This window comes from Eriocheir sinensis, chromosome 52, assembly GCF_024679095.1.
Source record: "Eriocheir sinensis breed Jianghai 21 chromosome 52, ASM2467909v1, whole genome shotgun sequence".
NCBI classification, from domain to species: domain Eukaryota; kingdom Metazoa; phylum Arthropoda; class Malacostraca; order Decapoda; family Varunidae; genus Eriocheir; species Eriocheir sinensis.
The window spans coordinates 1341734-1364359 of NC_066560.1; the positions used below are offsets into that span (position 1 = coordinate 1341734).

The 22626-nt window shown below is 42.1% G+C and overlaps 2 protein-coding genes across 4 annotated transcripts in view; both read left to right on the forward strand.

The window, feature by feature from the left end:
- The window catches only part of LOC126982872 (BLOC-1-related complex subunit 7-like), a 64064-nt gene that overhangs the window by 7504 nt on the left and 33934 nt on the right, over positions 1-22626 (forward strand). The window contains exon 2 of one of the 3 annotated variants that reach the window (XM_050835144.1): positions 5590-5751. The exons of the other annotated variants lie outside the window; for them this stretch is intronic. The gene's annotated coding sequence lies outside the window, so the exon portion shown is untranslated. The remainder of the gene's footprint in view (positions 1-5589; positions 5752-22626) is intronic. 3 annotated transcript variants of the gene reach the window in all.
- Positions 6738-10102, forward strand: LOC126982871 (vacuolar protein-sorting-associated protein 36-like). Its single transcript, XM_050835142.1, has 2 exons — positions 6738-6760; positions 8026-10102. Exon 2 carries the CDS (start codon positions 8146-8148, stop codon positions 9298-9300), a length of 1155 nt encoding a protein of 384 aa, XP_050691099.1. The 5' UTR covers positions 6738-6760; positions 8026-8145; the 3' UTR covers positions 9301-10102.

A 22626-nucleotide genomic window follows, 5' to 3' on the forward strand; every position in this document is an offset into this window, starting at 1 on the left:
GAAGAAATTTTTTTGGAGAATGAAGAACAAAAAACTGATGAAGTGGTGGATAGGAGGAGAAAAGAGGGAGTAAGGGTGTTGATAGAAAGGGGGAAAAAAGGGAGAAGGGAAGAAAGGTTTAAAGATTGTGTACACAAACACAGATGGTCTTGTATGAAAGAAAATTGAATTAACTGATTACATTTAACCCTTTAATGCCTGAATTATTTTCTCAATGAAAAAAAAAAATCTGATACTTCATGTTCATTTTGCTGCACTGTTGTCATATATATATATATATATATATATATATATATATATATATATATATATATATATATATATATATATATATATATATATATATATATATATATATATATATATAGTTCAATTTACATGGATTTTTCAAACGTGACAAAACGTCACTTGTTTTCGTGCATTTCAGGTCAGGTTGTTCCTTTCGGAACATGCATTTTGTATCTCTTAAATGTACAATATATATATATATATATATATATATATATATATATATATATATATATATATATATATATATATATATATATATATATATATATATATATATATATATATATATATCAGTGGTGGGCACCGATCACTTTTTTGCTGTTCCAATCCCCAATCATCCGATCACTTTGGGCAACTGATCCGATTCCGATCATCCAATCATTTTTTAAGTACTGTTTTTCCGATTGATCATTCCGATCATCCGATCATTAAAACTTATAATGATATTTATTTTATTTTTTTTAAATAATAATTAAAAAAAAAAATTAGGCATTCTTTACATTACGGACATGTTTCTGGTTCTGGGAAGAGCCTAGAAATGCATTGTGCCACGTACCAATGATAACGCAGTGCACATATTACGTCCTATAAATCGCTAGTTGACTGGATATTGGAGAGATATCACAAATATTTCTCATCTCACGGGGAGAAGCCACCATTAGCTCGTGACGTCATCAGGCTGAAGCGGAGTACAGCAGACGACAGTACTAGTGTTGTGTCCATTGTTTTTTTCATCAGCTATGGCCACTCCAGCTCCAAACTGCGCCCAACAGGTATAGGTGCTTACAGAACACCTTAAGAGTGTTGGAAATATGCTATATTATTAAAATGGGAGTGAAATCACCCGATTCGCCTCTGCTCTGCAGAAAATAGTTGAGTTCACGATTAAAAGTTAGTCCGAGGGGAAACTATAGAGAATAATCAAGGTTGAATTTATATTAGTATTATGGAAATTTACCTAGCCTAACCTAAAGAAAACAATGGCTCTGGAACGTCAGAGAGAATCAACGCCTGAAGATGAATAAGAAGAAAACGAATGCAGACCAATATTCTATAATCAGAGGACGTGACAGTAGAGAGAATAGTTGAGTTCACGATGAAAAGTTAGTCCGAGGGGAAACTAAAAAAATTACTGCAGGATTCACTAGCACAGACAGAAATATCTTACGTGGAGTACTTTTGTTCATATATATATACTCTTGCACATTGGCACGAATCACCAACGACTGCGGGTTATGTCTCCAGGCAATGCTAGCCACTAGAAACATACGCCACAACACGAAATCTCGGAGTAACACAAAGTTGGCGGCCTGCTGACTGCATCGTGACGTCACGACCAATCAGCACCTATTTCCAGGTCACGTGATTTTTCCTCAACTTTAATCCATATTTTATACCACATTTACTATTTTACATGAAGAAAAAATAGCACCATAGCTGAATTTAGGGCCTATTTTATCCATACAGACAGAATTTGAAATAAATATGTTGACCGGAAACATGTCCATTCTGGCGAGAGGTATTTTTGGGGCAGGAGGCGTGAACGTGGCAACATCAGCTGCGTGCTGCTCTCAGATCAAAGCTGAAAACGTTGAGGACAACGTTGAGTGAACTCGGGGCAACACTCATATGATGATTGATATTCTGAAACAGCACCCCTGCATCTGGCAGGTGAAAAATAAACATTACAAGAATAACAATGACTGGCGAGGCGGTGCAAGAGTCGCCTCGTGAGGCCTAGTGTGGACACAGCTTTCGAGTCGATAGATTACGTCACTATAGTAACGTATAGCCTAGTATTATTCACATGCATGAATTACTCTAGTTAGAAGGTAAAGCCTTAGATTATATAAAAATGCGTTTGTCCCTCACCAGGTACAGCGGTTAGTCGGTTTAAGTGGGTTAATTAATGGAGTGAGCGCCAAGTAAATAAAGCGACTTTGCGCCTGCGCGTTTCGTTCACGATACCTTACCAGGATTAAATAAATCAACGATCAATAATTATCGCTTAATATTATAAATAAATACGCTTACTGAAGAAACTATTTAGCACCTTGTATAAAAATAATTGTAAGAAGTGAGTAGTGAGGTTTCAAAATGTCTGCAGTCAGTTGTTGCCATGACAACGTTGACCACAATTTTTTTTCATGTGATCGGTGATCGGAAGCTAGTTTGTGAAGTTCCGATCTCCACAGTCTGATTACCTTTTACAAAGATGATCCAAGATTTGCATTCCGATCGCCAATTGCTGTTCCAATCAGATCGGAAGATTGGACGATCGAATTGATGATCGGATGTGCCCAGCTCTGATATATATATACAGTCACCCCCCGCCGTTCGCGGTCTCACCCATCGCGGTTTCGCGTATTCGCGGTCAACTAATTGTGACCCCCGGCTGCCCCAGTTTCACGTATCGCGGATGCATTGACGCTAAATAGGAAGGCAGAGTGGAGGGAGGGAGGCAGAGGAGGGGAAGGGAGAGAGGAGGAAGGCAGAGAGGAGGGGAGGAGGCAGAGGAGGAGGGGGAGGAGAGAAGAGGCAGGCGGGGCAATGGACGTTAAGGCGGTGTCACACTAGCACTTTTTCCGTCGATTAATGCCATTTCCGTCGATTTTTCATCGTTCATGAACTTATCATGAATTTGTCAGGCGATCAGGATCGTTTCCGCCTGCAAATTTCCGCCTTTGTTTACATTTCCAAGACCAAGACCGAGACTTTCATGGCTTCAACCTGTCTCAAACGCTCTCCTGCAGTGACAGCCTTCCTCATCCTGGTGTCACTTCTGGCAATAAGAGGTGTCACTAACTCCAGAAGTCTGTGGTACTGGCTCTTGTCCAACCTGATCCATTCTTCAGAGTCTCATGATCCTCTAAACTCAGCTCTTTTAACAGCCTGTGGTACACTTTCTCTTTCCGATGAGCCAACCATGCGCATCCATGCACGCTTTTTGGCTTGTTTAGCTCGTCTAAGTCTCACAATACACAGTATTAGGTTCAGAGCAGCGTATCTTTGCCGCAGCGTGGACTCCATGTTTGTTTACATTCCATGGTCTGTGCCGACGAAAGTTTCAGACGAAACACCGTTTGTGTGTGACAGGTCAAGAGCAAGATATCGACGATTTTCAGAAAACGACGGAAAAAGTTGACGGAAAAAGTGCTAGTGTGACACCGCCTTTAGGTTGCTCCTGAGTGACGCCACGGTTAGACTGTGACGCATGCTTTCCTATTGGCCAGCAGCTCACTCAGGCGACTGCTATTGGTCGAGATTTTCTCATAGCAACATTATCCTAAAAAAAAAATTAACGCCGCCACACTGCAGTGTTGCCAGATTGGGCTACTTATCGCAAATTGGGCTACTTTGGGAACGAAAAAACATGTTTTATATGACGTGTCAGAGGTGACTTCCCAAATGCATATTTTCCCATAGGGTTATAGTCCCGCCTCAGCGGTTTTAGCACAGATCGCTCAAGTCCGGAACGAAATACTGACGGCGGGGGATGACTATATATATATATATATATATATATATATATATATATATATATATATATATATATATATATATACAGTAAACCCTCAGTTATACAGGTGCACCGTATCCGACCTTGCCCGTATCCAGGAGTTTAAAAAACTATTTGATTTTTTCCAAAAACTTTTAAAAAATTGTCACACGCCGCAAAAAGGCATGTAAATTGCCCGGGCGCATATTTATGAAAGGTTGTGAGGTTTTTGTCCCGCAGAGGCTAGCCCCACCCCCTGTACTGATGTCACGTGTTGATATCTACTGATTGGCTGCTGCCTCCTTCCTTCCCCTCTCTGTCTCGACTCCCTGCCCCTCCAAGGATCATCCTTGTGCCCCTCTCCCTCCCTCCTCCAGCATATATTGTGACATTTGTGTGTTGTGTTTTTTGTGTTGCTCGATGAGTAGCTCCTCTTCGTCTTTTTCATTTTCCTATGGCCAATCTGCCTTTCTCTCTCTCTCTCTCTCTCTCTCTCTCTCTCTCTCTCTCTCTCTTAGATGCAGAGAGAGAGAATATGAGTTACAGTTGGTTGTAGCTGTGTCAGCTGCCAGTGACCTTGACAATCTCTCTCTCTCTCTCTCTCTCTCTCTCTCTCTCTCTCTCTGTTTTATGGCCTTTGTGTTTGTTTCCGAGGGGCTTCGTGGTGCAGTGGTTAGCATGCTCGGCTCACAACCGAGAGAGCCCGGGTTCGATTCATGGGTGGGTGGCTTTTCCTATACCCTACACCCTTGTCCACCCACCAGTAAATGGGTACCAGGTATTAATTGGAGGTTGTGTCCCATCTCCTGGGATCTGTTCCCTTCTCCTATAATTCCTTCCCCTTCTGTCTCTCTCCAGCATATGACCACAGATGTTGCACTGACTAAACGAAACTTTCCAACTTGTGTTTGTTTCTGGGTATATTCAAGTAGTTTACCTAGTTGTGAAATACAGGAAAAGAGCCGTACTAGGCTCGTGCTGTCCTGTCTCCATAACGCTTATTATCCAGTTTGGCTTTAAATTCATGAATCGTTTTTGCACACACAGTCTCCTCATCAAGTCCGTTCCATGTAGTTGTGCTTCTGTATGGAAAACTGTATTTCTTGATGTCTCTCCTACAGTCGCTCTTCAATTTCTTACTATTCCCTCCTGTCACACTTCTGTCACATACCACTGAGTCTTCCCTGTCCAATTTCTCCAATCCCTCTTGTATCCTGTACAATGCTATTAAGTCCCCTCTCTCTCTTCTTCTCTCCAGTGTTGTTAGTCCCAATTTCTCCAGTCTTTCTTCATAAGTATGTTCTCTCAGAGTTTCCAGTAATTTAGTCGCTGCTCTTTGTATTCTTTCCAACTTTCTAATTTCTTTCTTCAATCTAGGTGACCACACTAATGCTGCGTATTCCAGTCTTGGACATATCATCGATGTTATTAGTTTCTTCACCATTTCTTCATCTAAATATGTAAATGCTGCTTTTATGTTTCTAAGAAGATTGTATGTTTCCCCAGTTATCTGATTTATATGTTTTCCAAAGGATAACTTGTCTGTTATGATCACTCCCAGATCTTTTTCTTCATATTTTTTCATGATTCTTTCATTACTCAGAGAGTAGTTCCCAGATATTCGTCTACTGCTCTTACCAAACTCCATCACATTACACTCCTCTGTATTGAATGTCATTTCCCATTTGACGCCATTACCATAGCAACGATGAGGCTTAGTAAAAGGACGGCCTTTATCTCCACTCTTGGAGCACTGGCAGTTACTGTGGCAAGAATTTCTTTTACACTATGATTTTCAGAGTGTTGGCCCTGAGGGAGTAAGCCGTTTCAAAGGCTGTAGTTGGGACCGAAAGGGACAACTACCTCCCGAACCAAGACCAAGGGAGAAATCCCAAGCCACCTGTGACATCAAGACCAAGATCAAGATCATAGATACAGTGAACACTGCTCTCATTCACGTGGTATGCTCTCCTTATGGCAACGTAAATCATCCCCAAACGTAACTTCTCCTAAATCTGAATTCTTCTGCAAGGTGAACACCTATCTCGAATGCTTTGGGGTGCTTTCAGCAGGTGTTTTGGTAGAACAGTGTTGCCACTCATGCCAGGGCTACTTGGTGCGATTTAGCAGGAAATTTAAATATCCTAAAAATTCTTCTATGACAATCCGTATAAAACCCGAAACCGTACTATTTGAGGGAGTGTATATATCTATATATATATATATTTATATATATATATATATATATATATATATATATACAGTACTGTCTCCAAATTTGCAATAAATAGGTGGACGTTGCTGGTCGCAAACATTGAAATTGCAAACTTTGATCCATTATTCTATTGGGGAAAATTGAAAACCGTCGACTTCTTGCGCTTGGCCACACATCCGGGTGGCCAAGCACATGTGTGCGGACAGCCCTGGCCATGCGTTGGGCCCGAGTAGCTGGCGAGCGGCTGATGATGGTTATGGTGATGATGAGTGTCGGTGGTGTGGCCTTTGCATCGGCACCACCTGAACGCTGTGTTTGTTAGGGCCCGTGTGTGTGTGTGTGTGTGTGTTTGTGGCTGTGTTTGTTGTGGGTTTGGGTTTCTCATTTTGCCAGTTCTTGTTTTCCACATGTTGCACGGGACCCCCTTCCTTTCTTCCATATCTTCTTTTTGAAAAGGAAGAGATGGAAGAAAAAAAAAAGAGGTCCCGCACAACATGTGGAAGGTAGGAATTGGCAGATTGAGGAGCCTGGTCCCACGATGGGCACAGCCACACACGCACGGGCCCGATGAAGGTGCCGTCTGGGTGGCGCCGATGCCGGGGCCGCACCGCCAACATTCATCATCACCATCACCATCATCAGCCGCCCGTCAGCTGTTCGGGCCCGGCACACGGTCGGGGCTGCTCGCACACATGTGCCTGGCTGCCCGGATCCCACTCACCATGCTTCCCGCAGCCAGTGGAGAGGCCCAGGGGGTGGGTAAGAGTGAGAATGGGAATCAAGGACCACAACAAGGTGTGAAAAAACCGGTTTTAGCAGCCTTTTCCTTTTCCTTTCAGGTCATATCACAATTTCAGTTTTCAATAAAAAATCTAATTTTTGGGGTCCCTATCGCAAACTCAGTGAATCACAAACTTGAAACTCGCCATCCTGGAGACAGTACTGTATATATATATATATATATATATATATATATATATATATATATATATATATATATATATATATATATATATATATATATATATATAGATATATATATATATATATAGAGTAGAGCCCCACTTAGCGCGAGATCAATTTGCGCGCACCACAGTTAGCGCGAGCCACCATCTACCAAGAAAAATTAATTAGCGCGAAAGCCTCAGTTAGCGCGAGCAGCCACCATGACTGAATTTTTAAAATTGCGCCATGATGCTGAATGATGCTACTGTATATATATATATATATGTATATATATATATATATATATATATATATATATATATATATATATATATATATATATATATATATATGTATATATATATATACAGGTAACTCTTGATTTACGCGAGTTTGGTTTACACGTTTTTGAAATAACACGGGGTCCAAAATCAAAATAAATGTTTAATTTACACGTTTTTCACTTATACGAGATATTTTATGGAGTGGCCACCAGATGTCTCACACAACTGGACTCACACGGCGCCGCAGCCACACAGCTGAGCTCAGTTCTTCCCGCGCGCCACTTGAACAACAATACAATACCCACCCTGCCACACTACTCAACAATAGGTGTGCGCAGGTACCAATACCAGCTATACGGTACGGTACCGGTACCAGACTGCTCGGTACCGGTACCAATACTAGCCAGTCGCTCATGGTGTCCCTCATTTCTTCCTCACACGAGTGAGGCTGAGACCGAGTGCCTGAGTGGATATCTCGGTGATATGGATATTCTCTCTCTCTCTCTCTCTCTCTCTCTCTCTCTCTCTCTCCACTGAATGAAGTGAATATTATTTTTTTTTTCGATAGAAACCTACCTCTTGTTTGATTAACATTGTTTTTGATTTACGCGACCTCTTCAGGGACACAATACTCGCGTAAATCGAGTTACCTGTATACACACACACACACACACACATACATCTTACTGTTGAAATTTCATAGAAATAAGACACTCGGCCTCCTGCTATAGCCACCTCTTTTGTTGCTGTTATGTTGAATTCTGACTCCCTTTTTTTTCCCTTTTTTTCAGGCATGGCAGGAGGGCCGAGTGTCTCAATGGTTGTCATGTTGAGCTTTCTTTGACACACTCCTTCAGGGACAAACACATTCACCTCCCACACATGAGAAACAATCTTAACCCTTGGCAACAATGGACCGATGGTTTTGGTGTGACTCCAGTTTAGGCCCAGGTGAGGCTCTGGCTGCCTCAGCAAAGTCCATCCGGTTATATGATGGAGACAAGAAGACTGGATATGAAGACGGCCATCTTACTCTTACAAATCATCGACTGTTGTGGCGGCATGAGAGTCAGTCATCATCCTTGGGGCTGCCGCTGAATCTAGTGGTCCTAATTGAGGAGGAGGCTGGAGGGTTCACCTCCAGTCCAAAGCTTGTGCTGCACCTGGCCAGGCCCTCTCCTGGCCAGCCCTCTGGACCTGTTGCCACCAGCCAGGCCTCTTATGTAAGGCTCTCTTTTAAACATGGTGGTTGTAGTTCTTTTCAGCATGCCCTCCAAAAGGCTCTTGAGGCACGGGCTTGGGAAACTGCAGATACAGCACAGATTAGCAATAGCATGAAGCCTCCAGGGTCAAGGAAAATTCATACAGGTATCTTGGGCATTGAGAGAGCCATCCAAGCAAAGCAGGAAGAAGCAAACCAGAATATAAGTCGTGCCTTTGAAGACCTTCGGAACTTAATGGAGTTAGCCAAGGACATGGTCAGACTTTCACGTAACATTTCAAATAAGATCAAGGAACATTCAGTTTCTGCTGATGACACAACACAGTTCAGGTCATACCTCCTGAGTTTAGGCATTGATGACCCTGTGACAAGGGAGAAGTATGGCTCAGCAACGCAGTACCACCACCATCTGGCACGTGAGATTGCTGGGGCCTTAGAGGAGCCTGTGCAAGAGGCTGGAGGGGTAATGCTCCTTTCTGAAGTATATTGCAGGATCAACCGGGCACGTGGCCTCCAACTGCTTTCTCCAGAGGATGTTGTTCAAGCATGTAGTGTCATGCGGCACTTGGACCTACCTCTGAGCCTACATACTTTTGAATCAGGAGTCCAGGTGGTGCAAATAACAGGCTTAGATCAGGAAAAAGTGGTGAAAGACACAGCACATGTATTGGAGTGCCATAAAATAGATGGTGTGTCAGCTGGAGACTTAGCACGGGAGTGTGGTGTTCCTCTTTTGCTAGCAAGGGAGAGGCTGCTGCAGGCAGAACGGTGTGCCCAGGCTGTTAGAGATGAATCCAGTGAAGGACTGCGATTTTATCCCAATCTGTTTTTCTCTCGCTCATAGTCCAGGAGACCCTTCTTCCTTCAAGTTGATTCACCTCGCATCAAGCAGTTCATTCAGACTCAACAAGAAGATGAGCACTGCACATAACTCACTGCTACTCTATTGCTAATCAAATATCAGCAGTAGTCACAGATATAGCCTGATATCTTACCAGAAAATACAGAAATTACAAGTTTGCTGAAATGCCAGAAGCACTGCAGACTTTTTACTGTATCAGCTAAAAATCCCATCATTACTACAGTTGTGATAGAAAAGTATAGGTGTCATTTCTGCTATATGTATCAACTTGTTTGCTGCCTGTGAGTGTACAGTAGCTGATAATTACTTATCCTGACATTAGTGTTGATATAGACAGATTAGCTAAATGGTCAAGTGCCTTTTATTGATTACATTTCAGTTCAAAAAGTGATAACAAAATCCTCACCAGCCGAAGCAGTGATAATAATGATTTATTGGCTAAAATATAAATATTCAGTGTGCATTGGTCAAGCTGAAAAAAAAAATTATTGCTTGGATTTTTTTTTATTATTATTATTATTTATTTACTTTTTTTTTTTTTTTTTTTTTTTTTTAATGGAGCATATTCTAACTGCAAGCTATGAGAATGTTTCACGAACCTTCACAAAATGTTTTTTCTTTTGTCAGCACCACTTTAGTACAGTAAAATCTCACTTTTGGTGACTAATTGGTGCCAGAGAAAGCTCACTAAACTCAAATTTGAAAGTTCAAACAATAGGAAAAACATTAATTGGTAGCAGAACCCTCAGTCAACATATGTTTTAGTGTATTGGTGTTTTAAAACCTCATTTTTCTATCATTCATTATTGGATACCAAGAGATAATAAAAAGATGAGAGGAAAAAATAATATCTTTAATCTTCATCCTTTACTTAGTATGGTTCATGAGAGAAATGAGTGCTGGTAACCAAGTGGTGCCTCCTCTTACACCACCACTCTCACCCTGCTGTGGATCGACCCGTCTCCCTCCGTCATCACTACTCTTTGACCTTCATCTTTTATTTAGTTTGGTGTGTGCGAGAAATGAGTGCTATAGTCCGACACACATGTGAAGGCATACACAGCGCTGCCGCATCACCCCACTCTCTCATATGTCAGCTACTTACTATTTGAAATTGTGTATTAAATATTCTGTGTAGGTACATTACATATTGCTGTATAGTGCTATGAAAGGGTTGCTCTTTAGAATAATAGCAATAAATTGTATAAATTCCATTACACAGGACAAAGGTGCTCTCCAACATTTTCAGCGATCAAGGACACTATGTCACTTCCTCCTTCACCTCCATGTGCAATGACAGCTACTCCAACTCACTCTCATGTGCTCCACAGTCGAGCTTCACCTCTCAGCAAGGGGCAGGGTTGGAGGTGGGCCCTATAGTGTGTGTAAGTCTGTGCTCCAGGCTAGATTTGGCAATGCTGTGGCCATGGAACTTCTCGAGGGGCCCTGTACAATCTGCCTTCATAGCTGTGTCAGACTATAGTTACCAAAAGCCTCTTCTTACACCGCTGCTTTTACCCTCCCATGTGCCGACCTACATGCACTGAATATGTGGAGACGATGGCTGAGTGGATAGTGTGACGGCGCCATGTCCAGGATGATGCGGGTTTGTGTCACGCCTGGTACCACAAGCTGGGATTTTTCAGTCACCTTGAGTGGCCTAAGACTACCCACATGCTCTTCAGAAGACCACCTATCAACCCAGACTAGATTCTAGGGTCAAAGATGAGCTCCAGGGAGCAGCATATACCAATGCAAGATGGCGCCACTTTAAATACTTGTCTGCGCCACAACAGGCTGGGCCATGCCATCTGACCCCCAAGCAAGCCTTTTGGCACCATAGGTGAAAACATTAAAAAAAAAAAAAGCTTTCTCCTTGTACAAATAACAAAAAGTCAAACTCACTCATTTTGCTGGTCACATCAACAATATCCTCTATTAATTTATCGTCGCTATCAGTCATTATCGGACACATGAGATAATGCTGATGACCTATGCTGAAAATTTACCCCCAATACTAGTGATTTCTGCAAAACAAATAAGGCAAATTCATCATAAATCACCAGAAATTTAAATTTTGTCCTCACATTATGTAGAAGTGAGGAAGAAATAATCACTAGACCTCACAATGAAGACTGCTGCTGCCATTGACAATGACAACATTTGCTTGATTGGTGGCAGCAGCAGAGCCTGCCTTCCTAATTGTGGGCTCATGTGCTTATTTTTTTCCTCATTTCTCTGTATTGTGATGATAAAACTTTTATTTTGGATTTTAATTAGTTTACTATTAATTTGCATTATTTGTTTTGCAGGAATCTCTAGTTTTTGGGTAAATTTTTGGCATAGGTCATCAACATTTATCTCATGCTTCAGCCCTTTGATGCCATATTACACTCATTAGACCAGCGATTCCCAAATTTTTCAGGCCATGCACCACCATCCAGACTGTGACTTAAGTCTACGCACCCCTGCCAAGATGCAAGGAGTACTAAGGCCTTTAAATTTCATCCATTTGTTACAAATTTTGTGTATGTAAAATGTGAAACTCAGAGGGATAACTAACAAAATTGAATGAAAATATAAACTGCAGGCTGAGTCAGTGTGCTCAGAGCCTGGGTAGGTTTCAAACATAAGGTACAGTCAACTCAATTGAAGCATACAGCATTTGTTAGTCTTAACCCTTAGGCTGGGTTCACACGAGACACTTTTAGTGGTCAGTGGCCGCCACAAAATATGGTTGCCACGAAAAATGGTGGGTAGGTGCACCATGCACATGAGCCACTCGGTGGCAGCCACTAACGAGGTCAGTACGTAGAGGCAGCAGCTGTCTGTGCTCTCTTGGCAAAAAGCGCTGAAGAAAGTACTGCCATGGGTTCACCCCATATATACTTAGCCACAGACTTCTGCGTGTAGCATTCCACACATTATTTACAGAGCTAAAAGAACACGATAATTTTTTACTACTTCAGGAGGTCACAGGATAGGTTTAATCATCTTATGACAATAATTGGTCCACGTATAACACGGCAGGACATCAACATGAGGAATTGCGTCCCAGTAGAAGAGACTTGCGGTAATTTTAATATAAGACTGAACATGAAGATTATTAAGTCACATTAGATGTAATTTATTGACATAATTCAGCAGTCTTTGTGGTTACATAACATTTTCCCCTTTCTACTTCCGGGTAAATAAAACTACCACATTCAGTAATTAATCCATACCAGAATCAATTGATATGCAAAACTGTGAAATGAAATGAAACATTAGTTCTGAAAGCATATAAAAGCTTATCCATTATATCCTGAACACAAGTTATGTGTGAAGGTCATACTTATACATCATTATGACAATTAAAATTCAGGTGTTCAAGTGTCAAGACAGAGGGAAAGCGGCGGGTGGCAGGGTGGTGGCCACCGATAGTGGCTCGTGTGCACGCTGCCATTTGAAACAACGGTATCTATCCCTGGCCACAGTGGCGTGGTCGTAAAAATGGCTCCGCCACCCACAAAAAAGTGGCCTGTGTGCATGCACCCATGGAGATGTGTGTGTTCTATTTTGACCATTATTTTGTGGTGGCCAGTGACCACTAAAAAGTGGCCGTGTGAATCCAGCCTTAAGCTGCGGCATCCCTCTTCTGTGATTTGGCGATGAACTGCAGCGACCCTCAATTGATGTGCAATATTTAAACACGTACCTAAACTGGCAGGGTTGATGCATGTGGCTACAAATTGGGTGTATATTAGTACTATGTGGCATCTCTCATCCCAAATCCCTCCAACACTCCTACTGTGCACTGCGCAGTGTGCACGCACACACTGCTCTCAGCCACCATGGAACCCACGCGACGAAATCGCTCTTCCTCTCCCGTCCCGCTTCCCTCTGTTGCTGTTGTGCCCAATGTCAGTTCATCGCCCACCCAGTATTCTCTGAGGGCATACAGCAGCTCGGATGAGAATGACAAACCTCTAGCAAGGAAGATGGGCCCTCTGGCATGTCCTACCAAGAAAAGGGTGCACAGGGCTTTACCATTCTTCTCCCTGACCACCACAATGTGAATTATGCCCTGTCAATGCTTTTCTGACATTATATATTGCTTCCTAATTCGATGTCACTCCATACAAGTAGGCTACGTGCGAATCTCGGTGACCCATGCCTGTGTACAGTCACCTCTCGATTAACGCGAGGGTTATGTTCCTGGAGATGTCGCATTATTTAAAATTGCGTTATTTAAACATAATTTCCCCATAGGAAATAATGGTAATAGGGGGGGTTACGTTCCTGGACACTGGGAAAGTCTGCCTATTTTGGGGATTGTGTTACTTTAACCTTAAAAAACATTATTAATACATTAGTAGGTCACGAACACAACTAAAACACACATTCTCATTTTATTTAAATTTGTTCTTCAGCTGCGTCGGCCACACTCCCTCCTCAGCCCGCACTCCCTTCACCTCCACCACTCCGCCTCGCCTCCTTCCTCTTCCTTTGACTACCCATGCTATTGGTGACAAAGATAACTCCTTTGAGTTAAAGTTTTCTAAAGAAAGAATTGCTACATTACATTTCTAAGTCACTGACACAACAAAAACACGTCCTCACACTCATCATCACTTTGTTGATGCGTCACTGGTCATCGTCTGCCGAATCCTCACCCCGCTCTTCCTCCTCCCTCCTCACCCCGTCCTTCCACCTCCTGTGAGGAGGTGGAAGGACCTCTGCTATGACACCCAAGCATCCTTCCACCTCCTCACAGGAGGTGGAAGGACAGGGTGAGGAGGGAGGAGGGAGAGCGGGGTGAGGATTCGGCAGACGATGACGACGACCAGTGACTCATCAACAAAGTGATGGTGAGTGTGAGGACGCGTTTTTGTTGTGTCAGTTGTGTCAAATGTAATGTAGCAATTCTTTCTTTAGAAAACTTTAACTCAAAGGAGTTATCTTTGTCACCAATAGCATGTGAGTCACAGTGCCGGCTAGCTTCAGACTGAGGAGAAAGACGGCGTCTCCGCGCAGTGACGTCATCAATGAAACTTGTGTTAAATCGAACATATCGCGTTAGTTAAACGTATCTCCTTAGATATCAAGTGTTAAATAAAAAATGCGTTATTTAAACTCATGTTAATCAAGAGGTGACTGTAGATGAAATGAATATCACAGTACTTATAATTGCTGTAAAATATTGCTCTTAAGACCCCATGACATGTGAACCATGGATCATTCAACAGTCAAAACAACAAGGACAGTAAATGTAGCATGCGTGCATAAAAAAAAGCGGCAAATTTTGTGGTGGCCTGTGAGCGGAGGAACAAGGGAGGGAGCCCGCGGGAATGCCAGCTCGCGCTACAAAATACAATTTTGTGTGTTTTTTCAGCCTTCCCATATACTTTTGGCCAAAAATGTATATATTAGGGGGTGCGCTAAACTATTCCCTACACGCTGATAAGCATTACATCACATTCTATAGGACTCAATTTTTCATCTTTTCTTCCGCAGCACATTCTATCAACAGATTTCCTGAGCCACAGGCCACAGGTTAATATCAGTTAATGATGTGTTTGAAATTTTAAAAAGACTATAAAATCTGCAATGTAGCTTTGATAGACCAGTCTGCTTGCCCCCAAACTCAGGACCATCTACATTGATTTTCATTGTATTTTTAAAGGTATTATTCAGAAATTCTCTGACAGTATTGCTTTTTCCCACAAGTTCTTTTGTTTGTCCAGCACAAATTTTTTCCAACATGATGCAACCACTAACCAAATACCCACATTGGACACAAGGCTAATGTACTCTTCCACCTTTTATATTTTTCCTCTATAGTTCATGACATTATAACTATTTTACATCTATGCAACAGCCCCTAACTCAGATAATAATGATGTGTATGTGGGGCCCATGTCTAGCAATAACAAGAGATTAAAAAAGCATTGCTAGTTCTGAAATTGCTTGTTTGGGGGCAAACTTTAACCCCTCAGCGACGCAAAAGTTTTTCTTGGGTGATCTCCCATGATGCAAAATTCATCGAAAAATACACCTCGAAACTGAGGAAAAGTCATAAAAGATGTTTTATAGAAAATTTTCTAGCGCACCCTGCTGTGAAATCCGTTTCTTTTTAGGTTGTCACATTTGGCTGGAATTCCATGATTCCTGAAAAATTCCAACTTTTTACTGGTAGAACGTACAGAAAAAAATATTGAAGAAAAGTTGCTCATTTTATCACAATGGCGTCTGGAAAATATAGTTTATAATCTTTGACCTTGAAATTTACTGCCTACAGAGAGCTAAAGTTGTGGTAAAACTCAATAAATGATTTTGATAAATTTTTGTAGTATTTTTCATTCTGGAATGAATCTTATTGAATAAAAGTTGTAGAAAATAATCTGTATAACTCAACTGTGAAATCAGTTTATGATTTGGACTAACCGTTTGGCTGGAGTTCCATGATTCCCAAAATATTCCAACTTTTTGCTGGTGTAACGAATAGGAAAATTTATTGAAGAAACATTGCTCATTTTATCACAATGAAGTCTGGAAAATATAGTTTATAATCTTTGACTGGGAAATTTGCTGCCTACAGACAGCCAAAGTTGCAGTGAAATGCGAAAAAAATATTTTTTTCTTAGTTTTTCATTCTGGAAATAATCTCCTTGAATAAAAGTTGCAGAAAATCTTCCGTATAACTCAACTGTGAAATAAGATTATGATTTGGTCTGACCGTTTGGCTGGAATTCCATGATTCCAAAAAATTCCAAGTTTTTACTGGTGCGACATACAGGAAACTTATGTAAGAAAAGTTGCTCATTTTATCTTGATGGAGTCTGAAAAGTATAGTTTATAATCTTTTACCAGGAAAATTACTGCCTACAGAGAGCCAAATTTGCAGTGAAACTCGAAAAAAAATTTTTTGTAGTTTTTCAATCTTGAATTAATTTCATTGAATAAAAGTTGTAGAACATCATCCGTATAACTCAACTGTGAAATCAGATTATGATTTGGACTGACTGTTTGGCTGGGATTCCATGATTCCCACCAAAAATCCAACTTCTGCTTCCCACTCCTGTGAACACTCCTGTGAACATGATATTGGTTCACCAAGAACATCAGGTAAATCAGTGGAGGTGTCAAGACTATGCCCAGTACGCACACAACGAGCAGAAACAAAAGGTAGACCACCAAAACAAATCGGCTGAGGGAACATAATCGCTCTGCAGACGCCATGATGCATAGGCAGGAACTGTAGACTACTTTTAGCACGGAGCTGTCTAAGGGGCAAAAGAGGTGCCAGTTTGTCAGTTAGGATCAACATATACATTGTTATGTGTGCCATTCAATTTCCAGAGAGCTTCTCGTTTTCCGGCGCTGGTGTCATGCTCGTCTCCCACGTCAGAAAAAAATTATATGACGCCAGCGTCATAGTCGTCGCAAAGGGGTTAAATAGTAAACAATAAAAATGTATGTACTGGAACTCTTCAGGAGTTAAAAAAATTTGCTCAGTTTTACCTGCTTCTAACAACTAAATTTACATTTATACATAAGCATAACTACTAATAGAGAAAGATAAGAAAACTCGCCATTAAATGCTTTGAATAGGGGTGCACTGGCTTCCCTCACTGCCGCTACCACCATCGCCGCTGTCCAGCACAACCAGATGCACAGCGGCCTCCCTCAGCAACTCACTCTTCTCATTTTGCAGCAGTTCGTGATAATTGAACCCAGCAGAGTCCTCAGGGTTAACAGGGCTGAGCAGGGCAACATGGGCAATGTCACACAACTGCATTCAGTTAATCTCTGGGTGGGGGGATTAGCCAAACAGAACAGTGGATCAGCTGATCACAACTAGAATGGTGTCCAATACAAGATCTCCCTCATAATATTCCCTTAGCAGCTTTTATAGATGACCCTTTCCTGGAACTAGAATCAAAGTCAAACAAAACATCATTAGAAGGTAAGAAGATGCATAAAAGGTGACACTGGCCACATTCATGACTACGTCGTCTGATTTGGTTATAAACAGCTGTTTGCTAGTGGTAACAAGTTTTATGTACATGGGCCCTGAAATCCCTGACTTGGCTGCTGTACCATTAGAATTGGTAGATAATTAAATGCAAAATAAGTAAGTACTATAATTTTAATTTTAACATTATATTGTAATTTGAAATTATTATGCAGCCCCCAATTTTTTTACCACGAGCCACCACTGCACCAGGGGGTGGATCGCTTCACTCACCAATTGCCTCCACCCCTGACGTGTTACCCATTTACGTTTGACGTTTGGTAGATAATTTGTGTATTTAGGGTAACACATGCATTGGTTGTTAACCCTTTCCTTGCGCACGGTGCGGATGCGACTATTCCCTCAGGCGCAGTCGGGCAGCCCAATGGGGGGTCTCTTTTTAACCTCTGTATCTCAAAAACTATTCACCACAGCTAAAAAACAAAAACACCATTGGAAAGAGGAGGTCCAGATCTATAGGAGTTGGTTATGTATGCCTCTCTTGCGAACGTACATGCACGTTCAGGGAGTGTTGAATGTTAACACTTATGTCGGTGCGTGCGGGATGATCAGCCATATTGAGGGAACTGCGGACATCTCTCCTTCAGATTCTGGCAAGGGAGTATTGCCAACTGCAATATTTACAACTATTTGGTCAAAGAATCAGTCAGGTGATAGGTGAAGCTATGCAAAAATGCCGCTATATTGGGCAAGAACATCCACCAGTTACTCATCCGTAGATTTGCCGCGCTGGGCTGATGTGATTTTCCACCAAATTTAGTGAAGAACCCACTCATTGGCAATCCTGTGTTGTGAGAATTAGTGTTGGAACACTCTCATACGCGGGAGATTTGAGTGCGGGTGGAGCTCACAGTGAGCGTTTAGCACCACCAGCAAATACGCCTAACACTCGCTGCAAGCGTTTAGCAATGAAAGGGTTAATGGTATTCAGGCTCACACTGTTACCTCACTGTCTGGGCCGGAGTCACAGTTGCTTGCACCTCTGTTGATTGAAGTTGGTGAAATAACAAAAAGGCCTTACCATAAGTTGTGAATTGGAAGTGATGTAGATATGGCCGAGCGGATTGGCTTGATTCACTCTGAGATTTTGTTTCTTTTCTCTCTCTCACTGGTACATAAAACTTAAGTGGTTGTTTTGTATATTCTTGTATTTACAGTCTTAAAGTAAATACAGTTTGTTAGCGGTCACACTGAATAGAGGGAGTCACACCCGAAAGCAGCGCACACATCTTTGTCATCTGCTTCCTCCCCACTTTCTCTCCGGCTCCTGGTGCTGCCCGCTGCTTTTATCTGCATCGTTTGTTCGCCGAAGTATCAACCTTCCGGTGTCAATGATGCAGATTCACCGGAACTTTCAATCTTCTGGCATCAACACTACGGATTCTAGTATCAGCAACACACTCTTTCACGGCATAAACAGCTACATGTCCAATGACACCCTGTGGCATAATCCTGAGCTGGTGTTTCGACACATACATTCATGTGTACATGATATTATATACATTAGTGCCTTACAGACGGTCCCTGCGAGCAAGCCTCCACACAACTACCCTTCCCATTCCAAGCCCCTCTAAGGATCTATCAGCTTGCCCCAGCCATGCTTACAGCCCCACGGATATCTGAAAGATTTTATCACATCTTTTATCACGAGGGACCACGGACACCTCTCAGACATATGCATTCTTTTCCTCATAGCTCACAAGATATTTTTCAAATCGAATTGATTTCATGGTATGAGCAAGTTTAATAAATTTGGCACACAATACACTACTTGGCAACTCTTACATGACTTTTAGGCGGTGTGGAACAAAAACCACCATATTTAGCCTGGTCATGTCTGACACTGGCCCGTTATGCCGCTTTGTACACCACATTATGTCCACTGCAGAGGCAGTATGACATAATAGATTACTATGGAAATTGGAACATAGAGGAGGAGTGGGGGAAAGCATAAGAAAATGAATGAGGGAGTACTTGATGAACAGAGAAATGGGAACAGTGGTGTGGGACAAAGTCAGAGTGGAGAACAGCGATGAGTGGAGTGCTACAGGGCTCAGTGCTGTCACCAATAATATTCTTAATATACATTAATGATATGCCGAAGAAAGTGTCTAGTTATAGGAGTTTGTTTGCAGGTGATGCCAAGCTCCTGAGAAGCACAAAGGAAAAAGATTGTGAGAGGCTTCAAAATGACTTAGGTATATGTGATACTTGAATTGAGTAAGCAGTGGGAAATGGAATTCAACACAAAGAAATACCATATAATGAGCATGGGAAAGAGTAAGAACAGACCACTGGGAACATAACAAAGATGGTTGAGATGGATATAGATTCAGTAAACAATGAAAGGGACCTTGGAGTGATTGTTCAAGATATATTGACCCATAATAAGCACATATATAGAATATTTGAAGACACATATAGTCTGTTACAAACATTAGAATGGCATTTCATTATATTTGCAGAGACTTACATAGAAAATCAGACAACACAGACCCCATGTTCCAGACTAGGTGATCTGTCCTTAAACCTACTGTAAGTGATTCTACATTAATCAGATAGCTCCAAAACTTTGCATTTCTGCTTTAGGTAATATTAAGTTGAAGGAAGTGTCGGTCGAGCTTCTATTTTAAAGGAGTCAGTTGTGTTACACTGGACCACTGAAGGTGGGAGCTTATTCCATTCTTGCACTACAATGTTGGTGAAGAAAAATTTGGTGCAGTCTGAATTTACTTGTTCGCAAAGTGTCATCGATCATAAACAATTTTGATTTGTCAACATTCATAAAGCCATTAAGTACACTCGGCCCGCGATTTAACGGATTTCGGATTTAACGGACCACAAAATCTCAACGGACAAATACCCAGTGTCCCTAAAGTAATAACAATATCACTGAAGTGATATTTTTCATCAAAACTGTTTGCATCGCCTTCCTTAAGGAGGTGAAGCCCCCTCCCCCCTCCCGTTAGGTAGATTAGGTTAAGTTAGGTTTGGTTAAATTTATTTGGCTCGCGGTTTGGGGCGGCGAAAATACAAAGCGCGGGACGGGACATGGCGGCGGAGTGTGTGGTCAAATTCGTTGGCCTGTGTTGCGAGAAATACACTCGTCCCTCAAATAGTACGATGGTTAGGGACCCAGGACCCCGTACTATTTGAAAATCCGTATAAAATTAGTGCCCCCCTAGAAACACTTCCGGGCACTCCTACGGGTCCTGCCTGGCTCAGCTGTTACCCACGGGCTCAAGGTGCCAGTTATGCATTTTCTGCTGCAGTCACACTGTGTCAGTCACACAGTCATGCTGGGGAGGTCGAGGGGGGCGAAGCCCCCCTGTTAGAGGTCAGGTTATTTAAAGTTCGGTTGAAGTAGTTTAGATATGCATCCCTTAACTATATATGTAATATGAAGGCATAATGTCGTATTTTGGAGGCGCAGAGTCAATCTCCACAATTACTGTTTCATATCTATTTCAAGTATGATTTAGAGAGCAATAGAAACTGTGGTAGAGAGTAATAGAGTGTGTGTGTATAACATGGCTCGCTCGCTGATAATGTGGAAGGGGGTGCTGCCAGGATGGCTCAGTTGCCCAGCGTAGTAACACTACAGCAGAAATTGCATAACTGGCAACTTTGGTTGGCAAGTAGAAGCTGAGCCAGGCGGGACCCGTAATTTTTTTTTTTTTCTTTTTTTTTTTTTTTTTTTACAGCAGAGGAGACACTGCAAGGGCATAAAAAAAAAGAAAACAATAATGAAAAAAAAGCCCGCTACTTACTGCTCCCAAATAGAGCAGAGTGGCCTAAAAACAAAATCAATTTCGGGAGGAGAGGTGTCCTGATACCCTCCTCTTGAAAGAGTTCAAGTCGTAGGCAGGAGGAAATAGAGATGAGGGAAGATTGTTCCAGAGTTTACCAGCGTGAGGGATGAAAGAGTGAAGATGCTGGTTAACTCTTGCATAAGGGGTTTGGACAGTATAGGGATGAGCTTGATCAGAAAGTCGTGTGAGGCGAGGCCGCAGAAGGGGGAGGAGGCATGCAGTTAGCAAGTTCAGAAAAGCAGTCAGCGTGAAAACATCGATAGAAGATAGAAAGAGAGGCAATATTGCAACGGAATTTAAGAGGTAAACTATCAGTAAGAGGAGGAGAGCTGATGAGACAAAGAGTCTTAGACTCCACTCCGTCCAGAAGAGCTGTGTGAGTGGAGCCCCCCCCACACGTGAGATGCATACTCCATATGAGGGCGGACAAGGCCCCTGTATATGGATAGCAACTGCGCGGGGGAGATGAACTGGCGGAGACGATACAGAATGCCCAACCTCGAGGAAACTGATTTAGTGAGAGAGGAGATGTGAAGTTTCCAGTTAAGATTTTGAGTTAAGGATAGACCAAGGATGTTTAGTGTTGAAGATGGTGACAGCTGAATGTTGTCGAAGAATAGGGGATAGGTGTTTGGAAGATTGTGTTGAGTTGATAGGTGGAGAAATTGAGTTTTTGAGGCATTGAAGGACACAAGGTTCCTTCTACCCCAATCGGAAATGGTGACAAGGTCTGAGGTTAAGCGTTCTGCAGCCTCCAGTCTGGAGTCACGTACTACCTGTTGTGATGGTCTTCTGTTGAAAGAAGTTGAATAATGCAGAATGGAGTCATCGGCGTATGAGTGGACAGGACAGTTTGTTATGGAAAGAAGGTCATTGATGAATAACAGGAAGAGAGTGGGTGATAGGACAGAGCCCTGTGGAACACCACTGTTGATAGGTTTAGGTGAAGAACAGTGACCATCTACCACCGCAGAGATAGAACGGCCAGAAAGGAAACTGGAGATAAAGGAACAGAGAGAAGGATAGAATCCGAAAGAGGGCAGTTTAGAAAGCAAAGACTGGTGCCAGACTCTATCGAAGGCTTTTGATATGTCTAGCGCAACTGAGAAAGTTTCACCGAAACGGCTAAGAGAGGATGACCAAGAGTCAGTTAAGAGAGCAAGAAGATCGCCAGTAGAACGCCCCTTATGGAACTCATACTGGCGATCTGATAGAAGGTTAGAAGTGGAAAGGTGCTTTTGAATCTTCCGGTTAAGGATTGATTCAAAAGCTTTAGATAGACAGGAAAGCTAAAGGGCGGTAGTTTGAGGGATTGGAACGGTCACCCTTCTTAGGCACAGGCTGTACGAAGGCATACTTCCAGCAGTAAGGAAAGGTAGATGTTGATAGGCAGAGACAATAGAGTTTGACCAGGCAGGGTGTCAGCACGGAAGCACAGTTTTTAAGGACAATAGGAGGCACTCCATCAGGTCCATAAGC